The following is a 27,084-nucleotide window of genomic DNA, read 5'->3' on the forward strand; positions in this document are numbered from 1 at the left end:
CGCGCACGCACACACTGACAAAATTTAGCGGGGAGCCAGTCGTGGTTGCGCCGAATTTTGTCAGTGTGTGCGTGCGCGCCGCAGCATACGTATATTGGCGCGCTCACATACAAACCGCGCTCGGTGCGTTTCTATGAAGATGACCTACTCATTTGTATTTACTCTGGATCCGAGGAAAGCTAGTTCGAACTCCGCCGCCGCTAGATTATAAATTGTGGTGGACCCACTTGTACACAAACATATTTGGCCCAAGACAAGGGGTTAACGGGACTTATTTATTATTAGTAATTTGTGCAATATTGAAAGGTCTTCGATTATCTCGTGTGTATAAAATAGGCTTATGTACCAACTACCAACATGTTTTCAGCTGGCATACATGCTCAAGTTTCCAAGTTGGTGATGTGCAAAATAAGAAACTTCGTAGTAAAGTCCACCACAGCATCTAATCTTTTGAAGCCTAAACCATTTGTGCTTTATTTCAGCCATCATAATTAACGGAAAAGAGTTCATCAAGTATTACCAACACGTGTACTCCAAACACTGTTATACGCTGAAGGGAGAGAGATGGCGGTGTTCCAAGCGTTGCAGCACCGGTTGCAAAGCGTTCTTGATATTAGGGCTGGGCACACGCGGCTTAAGACCAGTTATCAAAGCTGCTGGGGATCACAACCACATGCCACCACAGTACCAACAATGTCCAGATGGTTCTTACATTAAGATTAGTGGCTAGTTCATCAACAGACGTAAATCCATTACAAGTTATATTTTTTCAAAATTTTCTTGTAAAAAGTTAAATTCGTTAATGGAACGTTGCTGCTTTTGTAAAATTTGCTTATAAAAATGATTATTTGTGAATCAATACTAATGCCCGTTTTCACCATCAATCCCTAATTTATGTGACCCCTGTAGTTGGTAACACTATAACAGGAGTTTGTTTTCGAAGGGATCACTTAAAAATTAAGGATTGATGGTGAAATCGGGCATAAGTCCCTCGAGGAAGTAAAATCAATCGGTTTGTTGGAGAACGAAAAATGTTGAAGTTTTTTTTTTATATTTTTTGCTTCAGTGATAACACATGGCGGCAAACAGCTCATGATGTATTGTCAGCATGTCTACGCCAAAGATGTCTTATAAAAATTGGTCAGAAGTGGCGGTGCTCACGACGCCTCAGCGCCGGTTGCAAAGCATATAATATGGTCTTAGGGCCTGAAGTACCTGGAAGCAAATTCAGAAGCGTTTTAAAAGTTTGCAATGAACATACCCACGGGCCGTCAAAGTTTTACCAGCTAAAAGATGGCACTTACGTTAAAATGTGACTGCTGTAATACGATTAAATGTAATAACAAAATGTTAGTTCCATCAAAGTACCAACGATTTCCAGAACTAACTTAGCACTCTTTGAGAATTTACTGTTTTTTACTATCCGTCGAGTTTTGGTGAACATGGGCTTTGAACATAATTTTTCCACCAGCAGGTTGGTAGAGACTAGTGTGTTTGCCAATAAAGTTGTTTTATTTGCAACGACAATTTAATTCTAAGTATTAATTGAAAAAATAATAATAAACCCCCAGTTCATCACAATCGGTTTGGTGAAAGAGGGAAAAATTGAATTTTTTATATTTCTGCTTCAGTGGTAATATGTGGCAGCAAACAGCTCATGATGTATTCTCAGCATGTCTACGCCAAAGATGTCTTTACAAAAATTGGTCAAAGGTGGCGGTGCTCACGACGTTACGTCGGTTGCAAAGCATACATGGTCTTAGGGCCTGAAGTATCTGGTAGCAAGTTCAGAAGCGTTGTAAAAGTTTGCAATGAACATAATCACAAGCCGCCACAGTTCCACCAGCTAAATGATGGCACTTACGTTAAGATTTGACTGCTGTAATTATTATGTAACGTTTGTTAAATATTTTTTTTTGCTAATTCCATCAAACAACAATTTACAGATTCCATACCATTTGTATTTTTTCCAAGAAAATATGTGAACTAACTGAGCACTCTTTGAGAAATTACTGTTTTAAAAACTTTCTGTTGAGTTTTGGTGTACTTGGACTTTGAAAATAATTTTGCCACCGGCAATTTTGCTACTGTAAATAGTTTGTCAATAAAGCTGTTTTATTTGCAAAGACAATTTAATTCTAAGTCCCGGTATTTAATTGATAAAAAATAATAAAACCCCAGTTCATCACAATCAGTTTGTTGAAAAAGGGAAAAATTGAAGTTTTTTATTTCTGCTTCAGTGGTAATATGTGGCAACAAAAAGCAAATGATGTATCAGCAGCACGTCTACGTCAAAGATGCCTTTATAAAAATTGGTCAGAAGTGGCGGTGCTCACGACGTCAAAGCGCCGGTTGCAAAGCATATATGGTCTTAGGGCCTGAAGTACCTGGTAGCAAGTTCAGAAGCGTTGTAAAAGTTTACAAAGAACATACCCACGGGCCGTCACAGTTTTACCAGCTAAAAGATGGCACTTACGTTAAGATGCGACTGCTGTAATGCGATTAAATGTAATTACAAAATGTTAGTTCCATCAAAGTACCAACAATTTCCAGAACTAACTGAGCACTCTTTGAGAATTTACTGTTTTTTTGTTAGGTTTGATAAACATATAAGCTTTGAACATAATTTTGCCACCAGCAGGTTGCTACTGAGACTAATGTGTTTGCCAATAAAGTTGATTTATTTGCTACGAGAATTTTATTCGAAGTCCCGGTATTAATTTAAAAAAATAATAAACCCCCAGTTCATCACAATCGGTTTGGTGAAAGAGGGGAAAAATTTAAGTTTTTATATTTTTGCTTCAGTGATAATATGTGGCAGCAAACAGCTCATGATGTATTGTCAGCATGTCTACGCCAAAGATGTCTTTACAAAAATTGGCCAAAGGTGGCGGTGCTCACGACGTTTCAGCGCCGGTTGCAATGCTAGTATGATCTTGGGACCTGAAGTACCTGGTAGCAAGTTCAGAAGCGTTATCAAGGTTCTCCATGAACATAACCACGGGCCGTCACAGTTCCACCAGCTAAAAGATGGCACTTACGTTAAGATTTGACTGCTGTAATGCGATTAAATTAATATAATAACAAAATTTTAGTTCTATTAAAGTACCAGTTTCCAGAACTAACTAACTCTTTGAGAAATTACTGTTTTTTTTAATTATCTGTTGAGTTTTGGTGTACTTGGACTTTGAACATAATTTGCCACCGGCAATTTTGCTAAGTAAATATTTTGTCAATAAAGCTGTTTTATTTGTAATTCTAAGTCCCGGTATTAATTCAAAATATTAATAAACCCCCACTTCATCACGATCGGTTAGTTGAAAGTGGGAAAAAATCAAGATTTTATATTTCTGCTTCAGTGGTAATATGTGGCAACAAAAAGCAAATGATGTATCAGCAGCACGTCTACGTCAAAGATGCCTTTACAAAAATTGGTCAAAGGTGGCGGTGCTCACGACGTTACAACGGTTGCAAAGCATATATGGTCTTAGGGCCTGAAGTACCTGGAAGCAAGTTCAGAAGCGTTATAAAAGTTTGCTATGAACATACCCACGGGCCTTCACAGTATTACCAGCTAAAAGATGGCACTTACGTTAAGATGTGACTGCTGTTCTGCTTTTAAATATCAGAACAAAATATTAGTTCCATCAAAGCACCAACAATTTCCAGAACTAACTTAGCACTCTCAAAGAGTGCTAAGAAATTACTGTCTTTTTTTAAATTATCTTTTGAGTTTTGGTGTACTTGGACTTTGAACATAATTTTGCCCCCAGCAGGTTGCTACTGTAAATAGTTTGTCAATAAAGCTGATTTATTTGCAAAGACAATTTGATTCTAAGTCCCGGTATTTGAAAAAAATAATAAAACCCCAGTTCATCACAATCGGTTTGGTGAAAGAAGGAAAAATTGAAGTTTTTTATTTCTGCTTCAGTGGTAATATGTGGCAACAGAAAACAAATGATGTATCAGCAGCACGTCTACGTCAAAGATGCCTTTACAAAAATTGGTCAAAGGTGGCGGTGCTCACGACGTTTCAGCGCCGCTTGCAATGCTAGTATGATCTTGGGACCTGAAATACCTGGTAGCAAGTTCAGAAGCGTTGTCAAAGTGCTCAGAGAACATACCCACGGGCCGTCACAGTTCCGGCAGCTAAATGATGGCACGTATATTAAGATATGACTGCTGCAATAAGATTGAAATAATTATTTATCTAGTTTTAATTATTTAGAACTTAGTTTAATAGTTAACTTAAAAGTACTATCAGTACGTTAAGCTTATAGCTGTATGCTCCTGAAACTGTAAATTGTAATAAAATAAAATGTCTAAGGATATTTTTTATTTCTTGATTTACCTTCCAGCTAGATTCATCAGGACACCAACCGCCACACTCTTGCTGTTTCGCGGTTACACCTATGCAAAGAGGTGTTCGTCAAAGACCGGCGAAAGGTGGAACTGCACAAAACGCATTTCGAAGCAGTGCAAATCGTACGTGAGTTTAAATTTGAATAAAATGATCGTCAATTTCGAAGAAGATCATAATCATGAACCACCACAATACACTTGCGACCGTAATGGGATTTTTATAAGATTGAATTAAAAAAGCCGTAATTTCAAGGTAAGCTTACTAGGTATACATTTCTCAACGTTTCACATTATTGAATTTATCATTAACAATATAAATAATAGTACAAAACATTGTCTGTCTTGTAATTTAGTTGTAATCTTTTTATGAAGTAAAAGGCAGCCCCAGCATTTTTTACTGAATTTCTTGTAAGATAAAATAAATCTAAGAATGCCAAAGATCTAGAAAACATTTTTTGTAGTAGGTAGGCTCGCCTTATTTTACCGTTTGTTTTTGCACTTAGGCCAGTCAACTTGTCATTGAAGTAGTTGTTAAAACACGGATGACGTCTTATTTTTAATAGTATTATAAAATTTAACTAACTTTGTTGCACTTTTTACAGACACCATGCCGCTGAAAAGAAGGGTTTTCATCTATAAAAAGGGAGATGTCACAAAAGCTATAAAAGAAATAAGCAATGGTGGTAAAGTGAGAGAAACATGTCGAAAGTATAATATTCCCCGTGCAAGAGTTATTAATAAATTGAAACATAAGTACTCATGGGATAGAAAAATGGAACCGCCTACTATATTGACCACACAAGAAGAATCCACGCTTAAATCCTGGATAATAGCGATGGCAAATAAATGGTTTCCAGTCAATAGAGAAATGATCCTTGACACTGTTAAAGATATTATAATTGAACAGAAACTGCCAAATCCATTCAAAGATAATGTACCTAGCAAAAAATGGTTTGCAAGTTTTTTGAAAAGACACCCAGATGTTTTTGCACGCCTTGTGGAATATAGGAATATTTCCGAAAGTCCAGTAACAGTAAGTGCTTTGAGAATGTGGTACAAAAATTTAAAAGATTATCTAATCACTGAAGGCGTCGCCGATATTTTAGAAGATCCGGAAAGAATCTTTGGTGCAGATGAATGCTCATTTCAAACAGGCTTTACTGGCTTAGTGCACGGTCCTCAAGGGTTAAACTATGATGAGACAAGCAACAAAGATAAAGAATCCCTAACTGTTGTTGGAACTATCGCAGCATCTGGGAGTATATTGCCACCTTTAATTGTATATCCATCAAGACTACCACCTCAGGTCTTTAGACTAGTCAATGGAGAGTGGTGCGTCCGTCAGTCCGATAAAGGAAATCTGACATCAAAATGTGTCTTTGATTACATATCAGATACCCTTGTTCCAAAATTGAAAGGTAAACATGTTAAGTTTCCCGTATTATTGCTGATAAATGGCTATAAATTACACATAACTAAAGAAATCTCTCAGCTATGCATTGATAATAGCATTATATTGTATTCCTTTTATCCAAATGCAGCCCATATCATTCAGCCAGTTGATGTGTCTATATTTGGGCCGTTAAAAGATTCTTGGATAAATATTGTTAAAGATTGGAAATTAAAGACTGGCTATATAAGTGTCACCAGAGCTTTATTTGCGTCCCTTTTGGAGGACAGATTCAGGGACATCACAAGGGATGAAATCTGCAATGGTTTTAGAAATTGCGGACTTTACCCGTTCGATGCTAATGCAATCAGCGACTTATGTAATTGAAAAGAAATCTAAATAAAATATTTAATTAGTTTTAAATCTAGAAACACAATGTACACTTGTACAGTTCAACCAAAAATTTAATATATTTCTATTTGATGTAACTCTACTTATTTTTTCTTTCTTCAGATAATATGAACAAATTGCAACTTTTAATGGTTAGATAGATCGATTAACAATTTTATTGATACACACACAAGAATATGCAACATATTAATCATCCCCGATCAGTTTTCATTAAGATGGACGTTCTTTTATGACAAACTGAATGACATTTTTGAAATGTAACCTCACATTGCAGTTCAGTATATTCAAACGCACGTCGGCTCGAAGCTGCTCATGGTGAATAACTACTCGTACTGCCGAAAGCACACGTCGAAGATCCGAGAGAAGTGGCAGTGCACCAAGAAGATGTCCAAGGAATGCCAGGCTTACGTCATATTGGACCTAGTCAATTCGGGCATGACGCTAAATGGGCAGCACAACCACGAACCAACCCAGTACCACCGCAACAGTCAAGGGTTGTACAGTCGCGGAATGAAAAGGTTCGTCACCTTAGTGTCGGTTTTCGCTTGCACTAGGTGCTGTGAGAGTCAAACCTGCCAACATAACAGTGCAAGAAACAGTGCTGCTAACATTTAAATAAATATGAAGTTTGCTAACGAATAAGGTTTTGCTTGTTTATTTTTCTATCCCATCAGTGCAATGCAATGATGACATTGACCAATTGACAATAGTTTTTTTTATTTAAAAGAAATAATAATGGCAGGTTGAACCAACAAGAAGGTTTTAGTTTATCAATCATAATAATCTTCTTGACAAGATAAATCGTCAAACATTTTGACGAACGATGAAGAACGATCTGAATAATTTTGAACTTTACTGACGAACAGTTAAAGATTATTTTCTCTAACTCGAGATTATTCTGCAACATAGTTTCAAAAGGTAATATGTGCTCGTGATTCGTTGAAGGAATCAATTTGAAAACTGACGAACCTTTTCATTCCGTGACTGTACATTAAGATTGGTTGACTCATTGAATCTTGGGTAAGGGAAATTAGAAATAGCTTGGTATTCAGTTCGGTGATTTGAGACACCCCGCACATTACAGACTTTCTGTCGACATTATACCGATTTAGTATCGGCCGATTCCTCAAATATGAAGCAGACCAAAGTATTGACCGAATAAAATTCATAGTCTGCGGGGATTCTGAAAATGTACTTTGGACAGTTTTTCCGATTGATAAAGTTTCTGTAGTTATCTGTCATAATTATTACGCTGTCTAATATTGCTCAATAGATACCGTCGATTTTATGTGCTCGATTACCTATACATCGAAATCGAATCGAAATCTGAAATTGTAATTCAAGACATAAAACTATCAGAAACTATCAACACGTGGTGATTTTGAAGATCAACACGTGAAAATAAATGATAAAGTAGAACAAACGCTGGCACATCAAGGTAATCACTGTGACATCTAAAGTCAATATTGTAACAGGTGCTATTTTGCAACAAAATTGTATTTTCTGATTATGTTCTAGTATGCTCGGACTAGTAGTCTCTAGTACTCTAGTATGATGGACATTTATAATTTATACTTGCTGTGATTGTCCGGGTGCACGGAAATTTTCCTTAGTTGTTTTAGGCAAGTTTAAAAAGGTAATAAATAAATATAATATTTGACATAATTTCAAAGTTTAATTATAAATGCATGTTTTTATTTATAATAGCATTTGTAGTATGCAATGTTTATTTAATACAGAGTTTATTTTTATGTTTGACATAATGCCTAGTTCTTAAATAAATGCATTTTGTGCGATGTACTTAATTTTGCCGTAATTATTAATTTACTGTTCTTCACAAACTATTATTATCCTATATAAATAGTTGTTATAATCCTGTATTTCAGTGCAGTTCATAACGTCCAGGTGTGGGAAGCCTTTGGTCATGTTGAACAACTATACTTACCGGCGACACTGCTCTCTGAAGTCTGGCGAGCGGCTGCAGTGCTGCATGAGTGTCAGCAGGCGGTGTCACGCGTACCTCATAGTGGACCTCAACGGTGTCGTGGTCAAAAGGAACGAAGTGCACACCCATCCTCCGACGGCGTACGCTAGGAACGCGTCGGGCGCTTACTTTAGGATTTAAGTTGAATAAGGGCCAGTTTTATGAGCTGCACTAACTGTAAAATTTTATTTGTTTTAAACTTTCATGGTCATGGTCATGGTCACAAACATAATAATTATTATTGACGGGATAGAGGGTAGACCGATATGTCTGGTATGTCTGCCCATGACATCTCACCCGCTAGTGCCTCAGTTACTCCGTGATCATGGCGCTTGTAACAGTGCCGAAACAGACTCGAAATTAAGGTACATGGTAGCAGTCCCGTCAATAATAATTGATCTGTTAGATTTTCATGAATCGTTATGGTTAAATATCAGCTATTATTAATATAAATATAATAATAGTTAAATTCATNCACCGCCTGCCATTTTTTCAGTCAGAGACTATGAACCAGGCAGGTGTCCCGTAGTCTCCCTCCATCCATAGCCCAGTAACCAGTCCATCCATCCTTCATCCATAACCCTAGTCCATTCTCCAATAACTGCAATAGCTCCTGTGCACAGGCTGGGGATGGTCTCTAGCTACATCCCATGATTCAGTCAGAGACTAGATCCAGCATGTGCACCACTTTCACTTTTGTCGATTATTTTGCGCTTAAAACGGCCTCTACGTGTTGGATCTGTATCCCCACGCAAGCCTTATAAAGGACCGGGCCACTTTTGACCCGTGAGCTCCAAAGCGTACAAACATAATAGTTAAATTCAAACATAAAATGATATCCTGTAATATTAATGCAACAGTTTGTGGAGATGTATGTTTGTTACTGTGAACGTAAAAGCTACGGAATGGATTTTGTGAAACTTTACAGTATTGTTGTTTATTAATCAAAATAACTTAAATGCTATAATCGATCTGTGACAAACTGAATTTTGCGGGCAAAAGCTAGTAAGTTCATATTATGTTTGTTAAAATATAACTATTTGTTATTAGTTGTATTATATTATTATACGGATCAAAACTGGCCTTAAATCTACTAGAAAATATTGTAAATGTAAATGCGAAATCAATTAGGTATACAGCGAAATTTTATTTTCATTGAAATGATGGAATCAATATTAAATTGATCTTTGAAATAAATTATTAGTATTGCAACCTCTAGCAGTTTTTGAAATATTTCAACAACCATTGTTATATTATTATTCTCGCATCTACCAGTAAACCTACTGCTAATGGCTACTAGTAATTATTAACCTGATATTTTCTAGTAACCGACTAGAAATGATGCCGAATAGTCGGCTTTCCCGACTATTCGGTGACTAGTCGGCCCATCTCTAGTAACGACTATTACTAATTGCTAATCTGTTCATATATTTTTAGTATTAAAATTGAGCTACCCGAAAAAAGGAAAACGATCTAAACCAGTCGTAGATTTCAAAACACAGAGAAAATTATTTGAAAAATACTCAGAATATCTAGATGGTGAGGTCAAATCCACTCATCCGGTCTTCTACACACTCGCTAAGGAGGTACAATTCAGGATTTCGCCTAAAGCTTTTTATTTGTCATACAAAAGACAAAATTATTTGAAGTTTGAAGATGATTAATCCTTGTAAGTACCTAGAAATTTGAAAAATTCTGTATAATAAAAATTTACGAAGTAAAGTTGATTTTTATTAAGAAATATCTGTTTTAAAACAATTGATAAAATAATCTTAAGTCTAATTAAAATACTAAAAAAGTATTTAAAATATTCCCGCAAAACGTCAGCACAACGCATGAGAAGATACAGAGAAAGATTGAAGCAAAATCCACAGAAATACGAAGATAATCCACAGTAAATTAATAAAAGCTGCGAATTTAAGCAGTGAAAATATAAGCAGGTAGGCATGTTCAAATGTAATGTATGTTTGCTTTCAGATGTCATGGATGAATCCAACAGGAAGAACAGAAAGTACTCTGAGTTCGTTCTCAAAACTGCCGTTGAAAATGTTTTGAATTCAACAATGACAGTCTACAGAGCTTCTAAGTTGTATAAGATTCCATGGTCGACGTTGAAAGACCATGTCACGAAGTACAAAACTCTACGAGAGAGCAATCCAGATGTACAGATCATAATCCCCAAGATGGGAAGGCCGTTTGCGTTACCTATTGAAATAGAACAGAAGTTACTGGCCTACATTAATGAGATGCAAGAACTTGGTTTTGATCTTTCAGTAACCAAAGTAAAGGAAATTGCGTTGTCTTTAGCAAAAGCTGCGAATATTAGTTGCACATTCAATGACAAAAAGGGTTCTGCAGGTCGGAAATGGTGGGCGAAGTTTAAAGAACGATACGGGTTGTCTATGCAAACATCGGAAAAACTTTCAGAAGGTACAGCGATTTGCTCAAACCCGGTTGTTTTGGAAGATTTTTACCAAAAATTAGAAGAGCAATTAATCGAACATGACATTCCACCTGAACGAATATGGAACTGCGATGAAACTGGTCTCATGTTTGTCAACAAACTCAACAAAATTGTGACAAGTGTTGGAAAAAAATATGTTTATAACAGAACAAACGCAGAAAAAGGTACGACAACAGCATTATTGGCATGCATAAATGCGACAGGATGTTATGTTCCTCCATTTATTATATTTGAAGGTGAAAGAGTCATGCCTAGACTGACAGAAGGATTTATGCCAAACACCCAAGTACGATTTTCTCCAAAAGGGTGGATTACGGGTGAACTATTCCTAGATTGGTTAAAATTATTTGTTCGGTGTATCCCTCCAGCAAGACCTGTTCTATTGATAATGGACTCGAACGCCAGTCACGTTTTGCCACCTGTACTGGAGTACGCTCGATCACAAAATATAATATTATTTACAATACCTTCGTACACCACCGCAATTCTCCAACCACTAGATGTCGGTGTTCATCAACCATTGAAAGTAGCCTGGAGGACGACAATCGAAGCTTACAAAATGAAAAATCCATGCGACACCCCAACCCGCTATGATTTTCATAAATTTTTTACTCCTGCGTTTGAAGAAAGCTTCACCCCATCAAACATACGAGCTGGGTTCGAAAAAACGGGTATCTGTCCATTGAACAGAACAGCTGTGAATCCACTGGCATTTGCTCTATCAAAGTTTACAGACGAACCGTTTCCGGAATCTATAGAAGAGGTCACAGTTCATGAAGATTTCATTGATTAATTAATTTATGATATTAGGATAGTGATGGGCTTGGCCAAAATAAACAAGTTTGAGTTGGTAAAAATGCTGATTTATTTAGCATAATAAAACAACAGGCTACAAAGCGCCGAACGACCATCAAAACCAGAGAGAGACAGAGGAAAAACAAAATTTTCATTGACAAACAACATTAGCTCAAATCAAATCAAATCATTTATTTTGCGACAATGGGTTCACATCAGTAGGTGTTACAATTTTTCAAGTAGGTATCTCCATATTCCACCTTTAGGCATGCAAAATTATTACTGTTATTGTCACATTGTAATAAAATATAATTCACATTTATAATAACTAATGTCAGACAACTCAGGGTCAATAATTACATTAATGTCAATTCAAAAATAATAAAGCTGTCAAGCTTTTGAAATTCACAAATCAATTCGTGTTTAAAATACATTTCACTCAGACAACATTTCTAATATTTATAGTGTGACTCTGCATAAAGTGAAACCCCGGGAGGGGATGAAACTACATGATAAAATTATCGACAAAAAACTTTGATGTTTTATTACAAAAATAGTTACCTACAATTTTTTATTGATATAATCGAATTCATTGTAACGTTTTCAAGCATTACTGCAACGCCATCTTATTTTCTCCGATTACTTATAAGTTTTAAGAGTGACGACTGCTAGTAATTTAATAATCGTTCATATTTTGTTATTTTATTTTATTTTTATTTTAGTACTAAAAGGAAAACAAGGACGGAGACCAGTCGTAGATTTGAAAACACAGAGAAGGTTATTTGAAAAATATTCAGAATTTCTGAATGGTCCCGATGAGGTTAGATCCAACCATCCGGTCTTCTACACAATCGCTAAGGAGGTACAATTTAAGATATCGCCTAAAGCTTTTTATTTGTCATACAAAAAGCAAAATTATTTGAAGCATTAAATTATTTATGATTAAATGTTCTTTGAATTCAACTATATGTATATTATTATTATTTGAATATCTGTTTTCTTTAAATGTAGACTTGCAACCTTACAATTTCAATTTTTTCATATTCACGCCTATACTGCTGTAGCTTTGCGCGTGACTTTGTACGCGTGAAAACATTTTAATATTACTTTTTTATGTAGGTAATCTTTGAATTATTAAACTATTTTAGTATTTGAAAATTGTTTAAAAATATATTGTACTGTCTTTGCTACATTCCTTAGCTTCCATTGGTCGTGTAGCTACATTATGTTTTTGTTTGAACTTCCGATACTTTAACCACGTATACTTTGTTATATTTCATCGGTAAAATGTCGGAAGTCCAAACAGAAACACACTGTGTAGCAACTATAGCCTTCCTCATTAAATGGACTATCCAACACAAAAATATTTGTTCACTTCGAACCAGTAATAAATTCATAAGACTAACACTGTCAACTTCTGCTAGTAATTTATTAGTTTGTTAATTATTATTTATTTTTTATTTCAGTATTAAAATTGAAACCTAAATTGAGATATCCGAAAAAACTGAAAAGAAGAGGAAGGAAATCAGTCATAGATTTCAAAACACAGAGAAAGTTATTTGAAAAATATTCTGTATTTCTAGATAGTCCCGATGAGGTCAAACGCAATCATCCGGTTTTCCACGCACTCGCTAAGGAGGTACAATTCAAGATGTCGCCTATGGCTTTTTATTTGTCATACAAAAGACAAACTTATTTGAAATTAAATGATAATTATGATAATTAAGAATCAACTGTCATACTTTTTGAAGCTAAACAGCTTAAACAAGCGCATCTCCAACAATTCGTCGCCGACGCCGCAAAACGGCTAACCTTTTTTTATAAAATTATACACGAGAGTAAAAAACGACATAGTGTCCGAAAAATGGAGATTTTTTTAATACTTAACTAAATTTTTGGCCGTTTGTATGATGTTCGTCCCTTTGCAGCGTTGGCGACGATTGTATCTCAATCAATGTCATAATGTAGGTATAACCACAGAATAATAATAAGTACTACGTACAGAAGTTTTACTTCGCGGAGGTATTTAAAAAAATGTATGCTCAATGTCATTAACAATATGGTGTAATTTAGCCTGTCTCAAGAGTCAAGCACCATTTTGTTGACAAACGTCAGTGATCGGCACTGCGCCGAAGCTATAGGGCTGACTTCGGTAAAATGATGTGACGTGAGGTGCCAAACTGCGGAAAATGGCGGAGAAAGTACATGATTTAGCATGAATTATCATGAATAATATTTACCTCTCAGTGTCTTGAGGCAACTTAAAAAAGTACATTCTGTGTTTTTATTATTATTTAGGCAGTTAAATACTGCACAGTATTTAGTACACCATTTTCTTTATTTTCTTCCATCATACACAAGAATACGCTTGCGTGAGACAATGTTCGCTCGTATGTGAGGCCTTGTCGAATAGTATCCTGTAGGTGGGCCATCGTGCGTGTTTTGTTTTCGATGTAAACTCGCGGAGATGAACAGGCCTGGTATAACTTGTTTTATATTTTATAAGACCTACCTACCTACACTGTAAAATGCATTAAAGTATTGAGTAGGTATTACTCACTTAGGGTCAAATGGGCGAACTTGTATTAAAAGGACCTTAACTATACATCCACGAAATTTGCCTCACCTTCCGCCAAACACCCTGTAGTATTGCAAAATTAGGACATTAGGTAAATACTTATATAATTACATATATTTATAATTCTTTTATTTACACATTTGTCCTGTAGGCTGTTGGTCATTTATCTTTATGTTATCGTTGGTTTTTATTTTAATTGAAGTTATGTTCTGTGAAATAAATTATAGTAAATAAACTTATAGTTGTTCGTATTTTATTAAGTTCGTTCGTTTCAGCCGCATGACGTCCACTGTTGGACAAAAGCCTCAAGGATTTCCACAAAGACCGGTCCTGAGCAGATCGTCGGTCCACCTAGTGGGAGGCCTGCCCATACTACGTTTTTTGCCTCAGCGGCCATCAGCTCTGCGAGCTATGTGCCCCGCCCACTCCCACTTGATTTTAGCGATTCTGCGGGCTATGTCAGTCACTTAAGTTCTCCTGCGGATCTCATTTCTGATTCGATCACGCAAATAATTTTATTAATTATTTTTATTTGTATTTCAGTACCGAAATTGAAATCAACACCGAAATTGAAATCAACTTCGAAATACCGGAAAACTTTTAAAAGAAGAGGAAGGCAATTAGTCATAGATTACAAAACACAGAGAAAGTTATTTGAAAAATATTCAGAATTTCTAGATAGTCCCGATGTGGTCAAATCTACCCATCCGGTCTTCCACGCACTCGCTAAGGAGGTAAAATTCAAGATGTCACATAAAGCTTTTTATTCGGCATACAAAAAACAAAAGTATTTGCATGAAGATTAAATTACATCTGTTTTTCTTTCAATGTAGATTTGAAACATTTCAATTACCATTTTGTTATAATGTATTAATATTAACGTTTATGCTGCTGTAGCTTGTCTGTCCGTGACTTTGTACGCGTGAAAATCGTTTAATTATTATTTCCTGGTTTTGTAACATTTTTTAGCTTTTATTGATTTAAGCAGCGGTCGGCAACCTTTTGGCAAGCAAGGGCCACTTGTGATTCCTATAGAAAAGATAAAAATGTTGTTAAATATTCACGGGCTGCAACTGCTGCTAGTAAGACGCCGCATGTTGCCGACCGCTGGACAACTATTAGAGTGATGCTGTAATGTAGGTATATAATGATAATTATAGTTATTTGCAAAATAAAGGACTTTCACATTTATGTTGCAGGACATTTATTTTTATGTTATAAATAAATTAGCAAACAAAACAAGGTTAAAAAATGTTTTTCGTACATAAAAACCTAAAACTTTCGATACACATTATGTACTTTAGTTTTTTTGGGTTATTTAAAGTTTGAAGATAATTAATTTGAATANACGCAGTACGCCGGCAGCGTTCGGATCGGATATAATGACGTCATCGTCCCCGCGCCGGGCGTTCAGTGAACTTTTTTAGTAATTTGTCCATAACTTCGTCAATTTTTGTCGTAGAACAAAAATTTTTGCACTGTGTATTAAGGATTTCTTAGCCCTATAAATCTGCATTCACAGCTAAAAATCGAAATGATCCTCATTATAATTATAGTTATTTGCAAAATAAAGGACTTTCACATTTATGTTGCAGGACATTTATTTTTATGTTATAAATAAATTAGCAAACAAAACAAGGTTAAAAAATGTTTTTCGTACATAAAAACCTAAAACTTTCGATACACATTATGTACTTTAGTTTTTTTGGGTTATTTAAAGTTTGAAGATAATTAATTTGAATAAATGCATGATTCAGTAAAAAAAGCCACGTTTTAATTTAATCCTATTTCGTTTCGACCGTAATTCTTCAAATCACTAAACAGATAACATGACATGGGTAATGAAAATAATTTAATCAGAACCTGCAAAATTTTCTAAAAATAATCAAAATCTTAAGAGATCCCTGATGCTTAGTGCTTACCATACAGGGGAAAATTGTTAATTATTGAGTATAAAAAAATCCATAGTCAATTTTTGATAAATAAATTAGCAAAACAAGTTTTCGTTTGAACTTCCGATACTTTACCCACGTGTACTTTGTTCATCGGTAAAGTGTCGGAAGTCCAAACAGAAACACACTGTAGCATACTTATAGCCTTCCTCAATAATTAATTGACTATCCAACACAAAAAATTTGTTCAATTCGAAACAGTAATAATCCATAAGATTAACACTTCCAACTTCTGCTAGTAATTTATTAATGTTATTTGTGATTTATATTTTTTTAGTATTCAAATTGAAACCAAAATTGAGACACCTGTATAAAGGAAAAAGTGGCGAGTGTCGAAGAGGACGGAAACCACTCATCGATTTGAGAACACAGAGAAAATTATTTGAAAAATATTCAGAATTTCTAGATGGTCTCGATAAGGTCAAATCTACCCATCCGATTTTCCAAGCACTCGCTAAAGAGGTAGAATTCAAGATGTCGGCTAAAGCTTTTCATCTTTCATACCTAAGAAAATCTTATTTGAAGTATTAAGATAAAAATGATTTACATATAAGAGTCAATTGGCATACTTTTTGGAGCTGTTTGAAATTCATCTCCCATATATTTTGCAACTCAATCAACATTATTATAATGTAGTATATTAAAATTTATTTTACATAAGATTTTTCATTTATATATATACTGATCAACTGCCCGACTAAACTATCGGCCGACGAAAAATCAACGGTGTGCGCCTACTCTTAGACAACCGCCCGAACGAACGACGCTGCAGCATAGCAGCCGAACGAAACGTCAAGCCGTGAGTATATAATGTAACTCATTAATAAACGTCGCGTTAAGACCCGTGTCTTACTATTTTAATACCCTTTCTTTTAAGTTCACTCAGCACAATCACTGCGATACAGGCCTGCGAGTTTAGTGCAGAAGTTGTGGCTCTTAGAATAATTTGACTTTTTTTAATAAATATTTATTATTTATTATTATTTTATTGTTTCAGTGCATTTTGTACGTGGCACAAGAGGAGCAGTTCTAGCCATGTACTGTCATTACACGTATCGTCGTCATCATCAGATGAGGATCAACGCTGCGCTTCGAAGATGGGTGTGCACGAACCGACATTGCTCTGCGTACATCGTGATAGACGATAGAGGCACCGTTGAAAAGTACGTGGACAGACACCAGCATTAGAAAACCAATAGGTCATCTTCGTCGCGGGTCCAATGACAGTTAACTTACCCCCGGGACAAACTTGACCTTCACTGGTTGGGTTTTTATTGGCGGTCAAGCTGTAGATCCTGGCTACACAGTGCAGCAGGAACGAGAGGTGGGAATAGTTCCGTTACCATTAGGTCATGAATTTCGACTAGTGTTTATTTTTAACGCAATCGCGCAACAAAGATTGTATGGGCTTGTTCCCACGGATACATCCCGTTTTTTGCAGGATTTTAACGATCACACGGAGATCCCGTTTGCAAAAAACCAATCCATTCGAACTTTTAATTCGAATTTTAAATAGGTACATTATGTGTATTCACACGATAGTCCAGTATTGTTCCTGCATTACTGGATCCTTAAACTGGCTATTTTTATATTTTCTTAGTTCGTAGGTTTAAATGTTGTCCACAATTTTGATATTATTATGAATACAGTTTTATACTTGTTTAATTAATCCGAATTAGTTATGACCTGTTCCGTTATTAAATAATTATTCTTCTATATTATTTAAATTGTTTTATTACGAATTAATCCATTAATAAGTATTGCTAATTAACAAATAATATACACAAAATTAATATATTTGAATTGAAACTTAACTCTTTGCAAAGAAAAATTCCGAGTGTCCTCATTTCACCTTGGAACTATTTCACCCAACTTTATTTTCCAGGTGAATTGAGTCGACTAAAGCGATGGCCTTTGTTCACCTAGGAATTATGGTACCGAGGTGAAATGAGGATATTAAAATATCTGTTTTGTTCACCCAGGTGAACAAAGTGGAATAAACCCCACCAAACGCTGGACCGGGTTAGATTATGTACAGTCGAGAGCACATTAGACTTTTCATTTTTGTTGCAAAATAGCCTGTATTACAATGATATAAGACGCTGTGTTTAGTTTGATGTGCTGTTGTCCGTGCGTACAAGTATGTTTATAATAGTCCAATGTAGTTTAAACATGTGGAATAACGTAATAATCTTCCTTTTTCACATCGAAATACTTTTGTTGCTAAATAGACAATGTGCCATCATTTGTCTCTTGATTTTCTGTCGTCAATACAGGGTTTAAAAGAATCACCATCTGTCTGTAGTCCTTATCCTAAAGAAATGTCAATGTTATTTGAATATGTAACGGTTTTAAAATACCGAAGTTAAATTTTTCAGCGCAATTCATAAAGATGATGAATGGGAACACTTTAGTGATGCTTAACGGCTTCACTTACGGCAAGGATCGGGAACTGAGGACCGGGATTAGGTGGAAGTGCTCCCAATGCTCCTCGAAGAGCTGTCATGCCTACGTCATAGTGGGCTATGATGGGATATACGTCAAACGAGTCGAGAACCACACACACCCACCAGGCAAATACCACCGCAGTGCCGAAGGAATATATTGTAAAGTGTAAGTTAAGACTCAAAGTACATGGTAATAAGTGCTATTTTGATAAGAGACTGTTAAGAATTGTTGCAAATGTAGATTAAAAAAGTAATCTGATCATCTATGGTCTTCATTCTAAACTTTTGTGACTCTTGAAAGTGAAAAATTTAAACTTCAGTCAGTTCAAAAATACTTTACTATTCGGGAAATAAATAATCATTGTATAATTTAGGAGAAAACGTCAATAGATATCGAAATAGGTATCTCAGATGCATCATCACCTTGCAATTTCTTCTCATCACAAGAAACATCATTGTCAACTTCAATGGGCTTTATTTGTTTAACATCAAAGGGAAATCTTTAATCTAAAGTGAATGTTGTTTTCCAGCGGAGTATATACGCACACATAACGGCAGATATTTGGTCTTCCTCAACGGTTTCACCTACTGTAAGCACTATCGGTTGAAGGTGGGAGCCAGGCGGTGGCAGTGCTCCATGCATGCGTCCAAGAACTGCTCAGCTCACCTTATCATCAGCGACGACGGCTGCATCAGGAGGAGGAACGAGACTCATAGTCATCCGCCGTCGAAGTACTATAGGAATAGGGACGGGTCGTATATTAGAGTGTGAGTCTTAAGTGCATTGTCTAAGACCCCCCACGTCCCCACAAAATGATATATCCATTCCATCTGGCTAACTCGCGATGTCCGTTGTAACTATTATCATCTCACAAACGCTGGAGACTCGCTATAGTTAGCAACCATTATTTATTGTTACATTCTGTATCAAATACAAGTATTTTCAGCCACTTTTCAGTGACAATACTATGTATAATTGGAAGCAAAAGTACGGAATCACCCTCGTCCTGTGCTTTGTTCCATACTTTTGTTTTTCCACACTTTAGTCCACATTATTCCTTTAAAGTCAGGTACAATCATAACCGTTTAAGTGTTAATAAGGATTTTTTATTAAGTAGAGTTCCAAATCACTAGGATTTTACTTAACTGTAATCTTATTCGTAGGAGTAGATGCAGCCGCCTAAAGTAAATTGGTGTTTATATTGGATTATGACTTAAGCTAGATAATAATGAAGAAAATAAATCACTATCTATGTTTCACATATAGTTTTTTTCTTACTTCAATTTTCACATTAGGTACTTCAATTTCAGGAATAAATCGTATCAACTAAGCTTTTAGTCCATTGTTACAAACAATACCATTCTAATGAGGGTTTTCGCGATTGAAAAATCCGCCAGATGGCAATACGTACCTAGACGGGAGGTCCAAATGCTGCGTGATTGGTGGACCTTGACATATCTGTCAATGTCATGTCAATAATAACCAATCATGCAGCATTTGGACCTCGCGTCTACGTATTGCCATCTGGCGGATTTTTCAATCGCGAAAACCCTCATTAAAAAACAATTTCGCAATAGTTTCTGTAGGTATGTTGTTTCTTAATCTTCCTTCTGCTTTCAGTGGAGTTTATAAAAATGGATAAGAAAGGCAAGACATTGGCTTTGCGGAATAGCTACACCTACTTCAAGCACTACAAAGTGAAGTCTGGAGTCAGGTGGCAGTGTACCAGGCACTTTTCCCAGAACTGTTCCGCTTATCTTGTAGCAGATGAAGAGGGATACGTCTTGAAGAGCAACGAAGAGCACACGCACGCTCCCTTCAAGTACTTCAAGAACGACAGCGGGATCTATACCAAATATTAGAATAAGAAATACTATGTAACTTTACCTAGATTATTCAGGGGGCGTAGTGTGAGTTTACGTCAAACGCACTCGATGTCAACTGCGTAAAAAAGTGATATTAAATGTATAACGGATTGTACAGCGGAAACTTTCAAGAATTAAATTTTTTTTTAACGCGCTCGCTAGTGACGACGATTGAAGTAAACTCACACTAAGCCCTCAGACAGCATCGCTTCATACTAGCAAATATGTTCCTAGTATACTCGTAGGTACCAAATTGTCATAGTGATAGTTATAAATCATTATCGCATCATGTTGGATCAATTTATACAGGGTGTTAGGTAAATAGGTATATGAGCCGACACTAGCCTTTGTTAACATGGGCATATAAATGGTATGGTGAAGTCAGAAAATTTATATCTACATTTTAATTATTTTAATTTTCATACAAATCGGACTTTAAAAAAATTATTTTGTATGAAAAAAAAATGATGATATGTAATTTCTGACTTCACCATAAAATGTATATTGCCATGTTAACATGGGCTAGTGTGGGCTCATATACCCATTTACCTAACACCCTGTATACTACAATTATACAATTGGATCTTAATTACAGTCATTGCATTTTATCACAATCAGTTGAAATAGAAAAGAGCTTTTTTTATACACGCTTAATGTATTTTACATGAATAAGTAGCAAATTAATGTAACTTTTGTCCTAATTATACGAGTAATTGTCGGAAAGAATGGACCATAACTGAATTACGTATATTATACTTAACTAGTCTCTTTTTTACCAAATATGAAATGTTTTTGTTCGTGTGTTGTCACGTTGTGTGTATGTGTAAGTGGTATTTAGCCCACCAAATAAATTAGCTATTGAATATGCTTTGTTTTTATTTTAACAGTACAGATCATCTACGGGACGCGTGGCACTGTTGCGTACGTCAATGGATATACTTATTCTAAACACTCAACGCTGAGATTCGGCTCTACTCGTTGGAAATGTTCCCAGCAGGTGACGCAAAAATGTCGAGCGCACTTCTATATGTCCAAGGAAAATGTTATCCTTAAGCTCCATGATGACCACAACCACTATTGAAAGAAAAAGAGGGAAAGAAGCGACTTGTGCAGATCGTGATAGGTATATGCATGTCCTGGTTAAGGTAAAACATTAGGAAATATGAAGCCAACATCAGTTTGCTTTACTGTTGACGGCGAGATTTGCTATTTTCAAAATAAATCTTTATATCTGCTATAATGAAGGTATAGTCCATCCATAAATAAATGATAGCTTAACTAAAATTTTGTTTTATTTTCATCAATGGTTGCTTTAGTGTGAAGCTCTACACTGTAGCATTGTTCGAATATTCTTGTACCTATCTGTTTGTCTTACTCGTACCAGGACTCCATGACAACTGAGAGAGATGGGCAAAACGGAATTTTGTGAAGTAACTTCAAATGAAGGATTTCATTGTGTACATTGTGTACTTTTCAGGTCAGTACATTAAGTGCACCAATGGAACTACTTTGTTTATGTGCGATGGCCACTCGTTCTTCAAGCATGGGAAGGTGAAGGTGGGGTGGAGATGGAAATGCTGCAGGCACTCCTCCAGGAAATGCGGGGCGTATGTCGTCGCGAACGACAGTGGGGCCGTCCTGCGCGGGAACTACATCCACAACCATATGCCACTGTCGTACCGCATGCTCAAAGACGGGACGTATATGCGAATTTAAAGTCACTCCAACTCGAAAATCGCAATCTCGTATATGACCGATTTGTCAAGTTGTTTTATGTAATATAGCTTTTATTTATTCAAGATTTGTCATAGCACAAAAAGATTTTGATCGAATCTATTGTACCTAAATACCAACTGTATTACATTTAATTTGTCTAGTCTTTGATTTATTTTGACTCGTTAATAGCACCCAAACTACTTTTATGATTCGTATGGGGAAGTATGTTATTTTAAGTAAGTAGCCCTGTTCCTTTTCGTGAAAAAAGATCCATATTATCTATTCTAATTCTGCCATTATTTAAGGAAGTTGTAAGATATAAACAGATATCGAAGTAAGCTTTGTGATTGTCACCGAAATATACCGCAAATTCGGTGTGCAACAAAACCTGTAATGAACTGACCACTGCAATGTATTCCGATGTATAAAAACTGAAATGAGCATATCCCAAAGGTGCTCAATAGCTGCGAGGAAGTATTTTCCAACTTANACAACTTTAACCTGCTTATTGGCTTGACACCAAAATTCCACCAACCTCCATTTGTTAACGCAGTGACATTTTCAGTTCTCATGGTGAAGGGTCGAAACGGGAAGTTCCTGCTGATGCACAATGGCTACACGTACTACCAGCACAAAATCCTAAGGGACGGCTTCCGGTGGAGCTGCACCCAGATGGGATCCAGGTCTTGCAGGGGTTTCCTGCACGTCACACGTGACATGATGGTGGTGCGAGCGCATACAGACCACACTCACATGCCCTCGCATTACTTGCTGCAAAATGTCAAAAAGGCTCAGGTGAGACGCTTGTTTATAAAACTATATAGTTTAAATGCTAGGCCAAAGTATGGCACAAAAGTAAACCACCTAATAAAATAAAAACAATGGCTTACTGACAATATGTGTCACTGACTAACTGACCTGATCTGATGTTAACGCGCGGGTTCGAATCCCTCTGGGAGCAAATAAACAGAAGTATTAGACGTTTCTACATGCAAATATTTAAGAACCCATCTGATATAGTAACGTGCCATCTGCGATTAAATTATGTGAAAGGCTACCTTATTTTATCTTAACTAGCGTTGATATTTCTACTAATCAAATGTGTTCTATGTTGCAGGCCAAGAAGCGGACAATGGAAACCCGTTCTACAAAAGCGCTGAATCCGTTTTCTTTGAAAATAACTAGCATACAGAGTAAAGTCGACTTTTCTGATGATTAACTAAGTTACTCTCTATTTTAAAAAATACTTAGTCGCCCCAATAAGAAAATATGTCGACTTTTATTCAGTGCCTGTAGACAAAGTTACATTCGTGATAGATTTCGTAAACGCTCTGCTGTATTTTTTTTTCGTTATCTCGGGCAGGACGTAGCGGAGCGATCAGGAAATTAATTTTGACACGTAGTTTAAAGAGTCCATATTTCAGACGAGTATTTTTGGATCATTTGATGCTCGCTTTAGCATTCCAAAAAACGCTAGCGAACTTTAGAGTTTGCTCACAGCACAGGACAAAACGTGCCTGCGTGCATGCCTATTGTCTACTTCTGCGTGTTGTCTCGAGCGAATATGATCACTACGCTGTAAGATATAAATGTCAAAAACGAACTTATGCGCCAAAAATTCGCTCATCTGAAAGATGAACCCTCGACGTAAATAAAGACGTTGACGCTAGATTTCTACGCTCGCCGTTACCGCCTGCCGCTAAATCAAAATACGTGGCTGAGTATTCAATAATATTCCGTAAGGCAATAGGGTGGAGCTTATTTTGGATTAACGTTTTATTTTAACAAGATCTCTTAACTAAAAAAAATTCAAAAAACTTTCTATTTATTAATCACTAGCTTTCCGCCCGCGGCTTCGCGCGCGGCGACTACATTATCTACATATTTTACGGAACCCTATTTTTTTCCAAAATAAAATTTAGCCTATGTTACTCGTGGATAATGTAGCTTTCGAATGGTGAAAGAATTTTTAAAAACGGTCCAGTAGTTTTTGAGCCTATTCATTACAACCAAACAAACAAACAAAGTTTTCCTCTTTATAATATTAGTGTAGAAAAGTAACATATTTAGAAAACTTTGTATTTAGATTTTAAGCATAATCATTTAACGTCGCAATAATTTTATTTAAGTACGCTTTAGTGAGATATAAAAGCTGAGAGGCGAATATCCGTAGTACTACCCGACTGTAAAAAAATATAAGCTGGTTCCAAGACGACACTTAAACAAGTGTTCAACGCGCATGTAACTTTTACTTTAAACAAACTATTTTAAAATGATGGTTAAATTGACGTGGTCGGGTAATAAATAACAGTATTAGGTGTGTTTATTAAATAAAATGTATATTCTGGTTTTATTAGTTTTAAATCTAAAATTAGTTCATATTAAATCAGTATAATATTTGTGTATACTCCGTTATAATAAGTTACTTGTATAATTATTTATAACAATGTTCTCAATTTCACTAAATTGCCAATTATTAAGACGAAGATGTTAAAAATGTGAAGGCATTTAGTAAATGAATATGAAGGATTTTGTCTTAACAACACAAAAAAGTGTTATGCATACAATAAAATTACTGTAGTTATTTTATTGCTATAAACCTTGATCTTTATCAACGATCTGGGAACTTTGGATGAATAGAATAATAGAATATCTCCATCGTATAGTGTACAGCTTAAATCATGTATATTTTAAAGTAAAAGTATATTAACTGACAAACTACTATTCGTACATTCATTTTATTCCCTTGCAACATTCCAATGGTCTGGTATCCGTTATTCAAGAAAAAAATCCTGATTAAAATGTTTTTAAGTTAATTTAGTGGTAAGGTAAGAAGGTCTAAACACAATACTAATTTGAACATTCTTTCGCAGTTGAATTTTACCTTCGCCCCAGTGGACGCATCAACCTGCGTCTCAACAACTTCACCTTCTACAAACATTTGAAGGCCAGGACCAACGCCCATCGTTGGAGCTGCACCGCCTACGGTTCCAAGTGGAAGTGTAAGGCCCACCTCATCATCACAGACAAACTTGAAGTCCTTAAAGCCAACATCACCCACAGCCACCCGCCTTCGAAGAAGAAGCCTGACGGTGTCAAGCAGACCGGTACCAGTGCTGGAAAACTGAAGGTCTTAACTCAGAGCGAACTAAATAATAAATCTTTTAAAGCTGGTCCTGGTAACCGTCTGCCAAATCCTTTCCATAGTGAAATGAATGGACAAGCTCATTTTGTCGACGCAAACGAAATGAATGGAGGATCTTCAAACAGGGTTCGCGTGAAGCAAGAAAGTGATCTGGAAAACATGGCATACTTTAACTCTCTCACGCCACTACAGGATTACTTAGTAGCTCACAGTGTCTTTACCGACTACTAAACGTAGAAAATTTATAGTTTTTGTGGCTGTACGCTTTTATCTAATAATTTCATATCATTGGTAGCTCCTAAGACTTGTATTCGATATTCCCTAGCATTTATATTCGATATTATGCATTTATACGATGGCATTTATACCTTTTTAAATTACAAATTAGTAGTGAGTCATTATTAGAAATTTTTCCTTGCCTTAGCTTTGATGTAATCATTCGTGTTTACCACTGAGATATCAAAAAGTGCCTTTTGTAGATCGTGTCTTTAAGATATTATATCTTTTATACCGTTTTAGAATGTAGATGAATTTCACGTTAGTTTTATAGCAATAGTATTGTGTGATATTTTTTCGATAACATTTGTGACAAAACCAGTATTATACAGTAATTAGTATTAAGTAACACCTACGTAGTTATTATTACCATTTTAAGACTGCATGCTTGATGTATGTGATATAATTTGTGTATCTCATGTTTTAGATCTCATATTTTATCCATTTATTGAAATTTCGACTGCGTAGTTTTGAAACATATCGATGTGTTAGGCTAATTTAGCGTTGTAGTTACTATTACCATTTTTATTGTACTCATTACCATTTTGCCTGCTTATTTTAGTGATAAATTGTGTGTCTTTTATTTTTTTATTTCAATAAAATTTTACAAAACGCAAAATAGACTTTTTATTTTTTCCTTTCTGATCGTAGTCGCCGTTCTTTGTACTTATGATTCATTTTTTCAAATAGAGTTTTGTTTTCAGAACAAACTGTTTGTTTCAGATGAAATAGCTCAGCTCCTTTTACGCTCAAATGGGCGACAAGTACTTATAGTAGACGGATATCCATTTTACAAGAAGGAGTTATTGTTTAGATATAAGTTTTTAAGCCATCGTTGGTGTTGCACCAGGAAAAACTGCAAGATGTACATATCCACGTATCGGATATAGATTTGCGGATTCTGAAGCGCTTCCATCATCATACGCACCCTACCAGAGATGTATGGCAGACTGAGTCGGGCGAATATTTCAGAGGCTAAAGCAAGTTCTGACTACGGTTGATATTGTTTGACCCGGTCGAGGTTAACTGCGCACTTGACAGCCGTGATGTGAAAACGACGCTCCGATACGGACGGGGCAAACGCGGGGGGAAGTTTGGGGGTAAGAAGGAGGGAGAGTCGCATTCCAGCGAGGTGCGCAGTGTGCTCGATAGGCTTGTAGTCCCTGACGAACTGAGTAACGAACGTTGGCTAAAATCGCCTCCGCATAGACGACAATTGAATATTTTTTTAACTTAATATTATAATATTATANCATAAGTTGTTTTAATTTGTTTTTAAATTATAATAAAATATGGTACCCACTTTTAATGGTTTATCACTAGTGGAAGTAGCTATGTCCTGCTCAACAGTAGGATTCATAAAAAAATATCAAACTTTTTCGGTTCACCGATACCAACTAAAAAAAAGTAATCTAAATAGGTATTACAAATTACGAACTACTCTCTATGTTTCAGAACTCTAACTATTTTGACGTGAATTTGTCCCCAGGGAAGTTGATCGAGTTTAAAAGTGGCAAAAATTTGACTTGACTTTATTGTCCCCAGGGCAGCTAGTCGAGTTTACAAATGGCAAAAAGTTGTTTTTGTGCGAAGGGTACTTGTACACAAAGCGGCCAGGGAAGAACCCATTCAAGGTCAGATGGACTTGTAGCTCTACTGGGAGGTGCTCTGCCACTGTTTACTTGGATCAAGACTTGA

General features: G+C 36.0%; 3 protein-coding genes across 11 annotated transcripts; all 3 read left to right on the plus strand.

The window, feature by feature from the left end:
* Positions 1–383: 383 nt before the first annotated feature.
* On the plus strand, positions 384–20,354 carry LOC114362918 (uncharacterized). 9 transcript variants are annotated; one of them, XR_003656728.1, is made up of 8 exons: positions 384–4,159; positions 4,359–4,615; positions 4,965–5,780; positions 6,438–6,659; positions 7,149–7,183; positions 18,315–18,549; positions 18,914–19,151; positions 20,005–20,354. XR_003656728.1 is itself a non-coding variant. In XM_028318503.1 (6 exons), the coding sequence occupies exons 3-5, from the start codon at positions 4,970–4,972 to the stop codon at positions 7,166–7,168; spliced, it is 1,053 nt and encodes a 350-aa protein (XP_028174304.1). In that variant the 5' UTR covers positions 384–4,159; positions 4,359–4,615; positions 4,965–4,969; the 3' UTR covers positions 7,169–7,183; positions 16,934–17,627. The 9 variants fall into 9 exon arrangements, 5 of the variants coding, with proteins under 5 accessions (XP_028174304.1, XP_028174305.1, XP_028174302.1 ...); XR_003656727.1 differs by lacking the exon at positions 20,005–20,354 and having other exon boundaries at positions 18,914–19,645; XR_003656730.1 differs by lacking the exons at positions 18,914–19,151; positions 20,005–20,354 and adding an exon at positions 16,934–17,099 and having other exon boundaries at positions 18,315–18,452.
* A 1,847-nt stretch (positions 20,355–22,201) lies between these two features.
* LOC114362970 (uncharacterized) lies at positions 22,202–25,079 on the plus strand. The gene is made up of 3 exons (XM_028318559.1): positions 22,202–22,760; positions 23,083–23,799; positions 24,019–25,079. Exons 1-2 carry the CDS (start codon positions 22,536–22,538, stop codon positions 23,182–23,184), a joined length of 327 nt encoding a protein of 108 aa, XP_028174360.1. The 5' UTR covers positions 22,202–22,535; the 3' UTR covers positions 23,185–23,799; positions 24,019–25,079.
* Positions 23,600–25,997, plus strand: LOC114362936 (uncharacterized). Its single transcript, XM_028318521.1, has 2 exons — positions 23,600–23,612; positions 24,839–25,997. Exons 1-2 carry the CDS (start codon positions 23,600–23,602, stop codon positions 25,339–25,341), a joined length of 516 nt encoding a protein of 171 aa, XP_028174322.1. The 3' UTR covers positions 25,342–25,997.
* The last annotated feature ends 1,087 nt before the right edge of the window (positions 25,998–27,084 follow it).

The sequence above is a fragment of the Ostrinia furnacalis genome, unplaced genomic scaffold (genome assembly GCF_004193835.3).
Source record: "Ostrinia furnacalis isolate ACB-3 unplaced genomic scaffold, ASM419383v2 OfSCF6932, whole genome shotgun sequence".
NCBI lineage: Eukaryota > Metazoa > Arthropoda > Insecta > Lepidoptera > Crambidae > Ostrinia > Ostrinia furnacalis.